Raw genomic sequence first — 3383 nt, forward strand, 5'->3', positions numbered from 1 at the left:
ACAATGCTGTGAAAATATGTTTGCAGAAAATAGACAATTGTTGGATTAAACGTATTCAAGTATGAAATAATGCCTTTTTGTGTAAAAAACCTCAGCAATGTGAGCGTACAAAAGTTCCCCTGTGGCAGTTACTTGCTCCCTTTGTGAGCTTTGCGCTCCGGCGTCTCCACTTGGCGCGTTTAACTCGGAGCCCCCCTTTAAACGCGATTGTTTCTTTCTTTTTAATGACATTTACCGGATCAAAACATGCTGTTAATTCGATCAGAAAGCTTTACCCTCCTTAACAATGCCACAATAATTTCTCCTGAAGTTTGTTAAATTGACCAAAATTAGGCAAATGAATAGGGGGTCTGTCGGCGATCCCGCTCGCAGGTGACACCGAATAATGCACTCTCGGACCAGCTGCGATCCCCTCTTTATTTGCCCCTCTTTTCTTTGACCCGCATTATTAAAATTTAGGCCCAATGAAACTATTCATACTTTTCAATGGGACATTTTCCTATAGGATAATAGGCTACAAATTGAGCCTCTCCAAAGGAGAAGGGGGGAGCAGGGGGGGTAAAAACAACAACGCACAGACGCGCACACCACACAAAAAAGGAGCGTCGTGTGCCAAAGGCTGGCGAGAGCCTCCCTGGGACGGCGGGAAAGGGGGGGAAAAAGGAGAAAAAAAAAAACAGAGAGAGGAAAAAAAAGGGGGGGGTGAGAGGAGGAGGGGGAATATCGTGTGCCAGCCCCCCGGTCCCACACCTGCCGGGGTGTCCCCGGCGCATAAAGCGGTGTAAACAAAAAAAGCCTCGCTGCCATCTCTTATAAAGATGGACGTGTCACCAAGTCGTGTGAGAAAAGCCTGAGAACAAACGCGGCCACTCCGTCTCCAAGGGTTCTCCCTTGAACTGGGCGGAACAGCCTATTAAGGGCTTACTTAATTACTTTAATGACTCTGGACAGGCTTTAAAATGCAGTCAGCGCCGGGGCTGAGGGGAGGGGTTGGGGGGTGCCGGGGATTTGCAGGCAGGCGGCGGGGATGGGGCCGGGGATGCGGCGAGCGGGGCGCAGAGCGCGATACTGCGCGCTGCGCCCCGCTCGCCGCATCCCCGGCCCCATCCCCGCCGCTATTGTGGGACCGTCACGTGTGTCCCCGAGGTCCACGTGGGGCGACACAGCTGGGACGCCCCCGGCTGCGTGGACGGGGGCGAGGAGGGGGGGTGAAGGAGGAAGAGAGAAGGAGAGGAAAAAAAAAACCCCTCAACCAACCAACCCACCCTTATCCCTCTCTCGCCCCCATCCAGCCTGATCTTTAATGCATACATTCCCCCGGCGCCGCTCGCCCCTAATCCTATGGGATCAGCGGGCCCGTGGAGGCCCCCCGGGGTCCCCCCCAAGAAGTGATGGCTTTATAAAGGGCCCGAAGAGAGTGGGGATGCAGTGCCCACCATGGCCTCCAAGCTCAAGGAGCGGAGGGTGAGTTGCCGCCTGCCTTGCGCGCACGGCTCTGCAGAGCCGCCGGGCAGATTCGGCCCCCTCATCCGCCTTTCCCTTCAGACAGGGCCTCCCTCAAAAAAAAAAACACCCATCCCCACACCCCCCAAAAAAACAGCCTGCCTCGCCGGGGCCGCCCGCCCAGACAAGGAGCTCCCGGGGCGGCGAGGAGAGGACCTTGCTCCAGAGCATCCCTCCCGAGGTCGCGTCATGCCCAGCGCCGCTGCTCTGAGCGGGACCCGGAGCGGCTGCTCTGGAGTCGGGTGGGAGTCGAGGCTGGGGCCGGCTGTTCCAGAGAGGCCGGATCGATTGCCTTCCCCCTCACTAACGCGCCCCGTCTGTTTTGCAGAGGACTCCTGTTTCCCACAAAGTGATTGAGAAGCGGAGGAGAGATCGCATCAACCGCTGCCTCACTGAGCTGGGAAAAACGGTGCCCATGGCTCTGGCCAAGCAGGTAGGCGGGAGTGGGGAGGCGGGGGTCAGCCCATGCGTCTGTCTCCCCGATGCGGAGGAACTCGCCCCGATGCGGAGCGCTTTGCCGGGGCAGCCCGGTAGAGCGCAGCGCAGCCACAGGGCAGAGGTGATGCCCCTCTTCTCCGCCCATTGCAGAGCTCGGGGAAATTGGAGAAAGCGGAGATTCTGGAGATGACGGTGCAGTACCTGCGGGCCTTGCACTCGGCGGACTTCCCCCGCGGCCGGGAGAAGGGTAGGTGGGCGGGCGCGGCCCCCCGCCGGGACACCCGCGGCTTGGGGGCGGACTCGCCCCTCCGCCTTCGGCCGGACCCTGAGGAGCTCGGCTCCGCTGCCCCTTCCTTTCCAGCAGAGCTGCTATCCGAGTTCGCCAACTACTTCCACTACGGCTACCACGAGTGTATGAAGAACCTAGTCCACTACCTGACGACGGTGGAGAGGATGGAGACCAAAGACACCAAATACGCCCGCATCCTGGCCTTCCTCCAGTCCAAAGCGCGCTTTGTCACGGAGCCCCTCTTCACCTCCTTGGGCTCCCTCCCTGAGCCGGACTTTTCCTACCAGCTGCACCCCGTGCCCGAGTGCCCCGGGCACGGGCAATGCTCCGGCGAGGCCGCGATCCAGCCGCCCTCGGGGGGGCCCTTCCCCTGGCACGGGACAGCCCGCAGCCCCTCCCTGCCTTACCACCTTCCCAATGCCGCCGTGCCCCTCGCCAGCCCCGGCCAGCAGCGCAGCACCTTCCTCTCCTCCGTGCAGGGGCTGGACCGCCACTACCTCAACCTCCTCGGCCATTCCCACCCCAACGCCTTCGGGCTGCCCCCGGGCCAGCATCCTTCCGTGCTATAGAGACTCGCCCACGCCTGAAAAATCCTATTTATGACCGCGGACGCTGCGAGCTGCTCCCGGGCGCACGGGGAGGCCGTCGGCCGCCCCGGAGTCCCGGTGCTGGCCCCGGCCGCCCGCGGCGGAGGCCCGGATCTACTCCCCCGCTCCTCCGCCCGCCGCCGGTGCCTGTACAAGCGGTCCCTCGGAATAAAGATTTATAACCTGCCGCCCCTTCTTGTTTCCGGGAGGGAGCTTCCTCGGGCGGCAGTGGGGTCTTCCCCCCGCCCCACTCACCCAGCCAGTGAAAAACTCAAAACAAGCACGAGGGAAACGTGTCCCGCGAGGGACAGCCCGGGGATGCTGCCGGACGCCCGGGCCGTGGGTGGGCAGCGGGGCACGCCGCGGCGGGTCCCCATGCCGCCCGGGCCCTGCTCCGGGCCGCCCCGAGGCGGGAGGCGGGAAGGGGGGTGACAGCCCCGTGACCCGTGGGTGCTGCCCGCCCACTCGGCCGAGAGGCGTCGGCGTCTCTCACCCCTTTCGCCAGCGACTTTCTCAGCGGCGCAGCGTCTTCCGAGGAGGAGGATCGGGGGGAAAGGCGCAGGGAG

General features: G+C 62.3%; 1 protein-coding gene across 2 annotated transcripts; it reads left to right on the forward strand.

Annotated features, from left to right (window-relative positions):
• Nucleotides 1-1437: 1437 nt before the first annotated feature.
• On the forward strand, nt 1438-2799 carry HELT (helt bHLH transcription factor). 2 transcript variants are annotated; one of them, XM_061994207.1, is made up of 4 exons: nt 1438-1464; nt 1832-1936; nt 2092-2188; nt 2303-2799. In XM_061994207.1, the coding sequence occupies exons 1-4, from the start codon at nt 1438-1440 to the stop codon at nt 2797-2799; spliced, it is 726 nt and encodes a 241-aa protein (XP_061850191.1). The 2 variants fall into 2 exon arrangements, with proteins under 2 accessions (XP_061850191.1, XP_061850192.1); XM_061994208.1 differs by having other exon boundaries at nt 2306-2799.
• The last annotated feature ends 584 nt before the right edge of the window (nt 2800-3383 follow it).

This window comes from Colius striatus, chromosome 3, assembly GCF_028858725.1.
Source record: "Colius striatus isolate bColStr4 chromosome 3, bColStr4.1.hap1, whole genome shotgun sequence".
Taxonomy (NCBI): domain Eukaryota; kingdom Metazoa; phylum Chordata; class Aves; order Coliiformes; family Coliidae; genus Colius; species Colius striatus.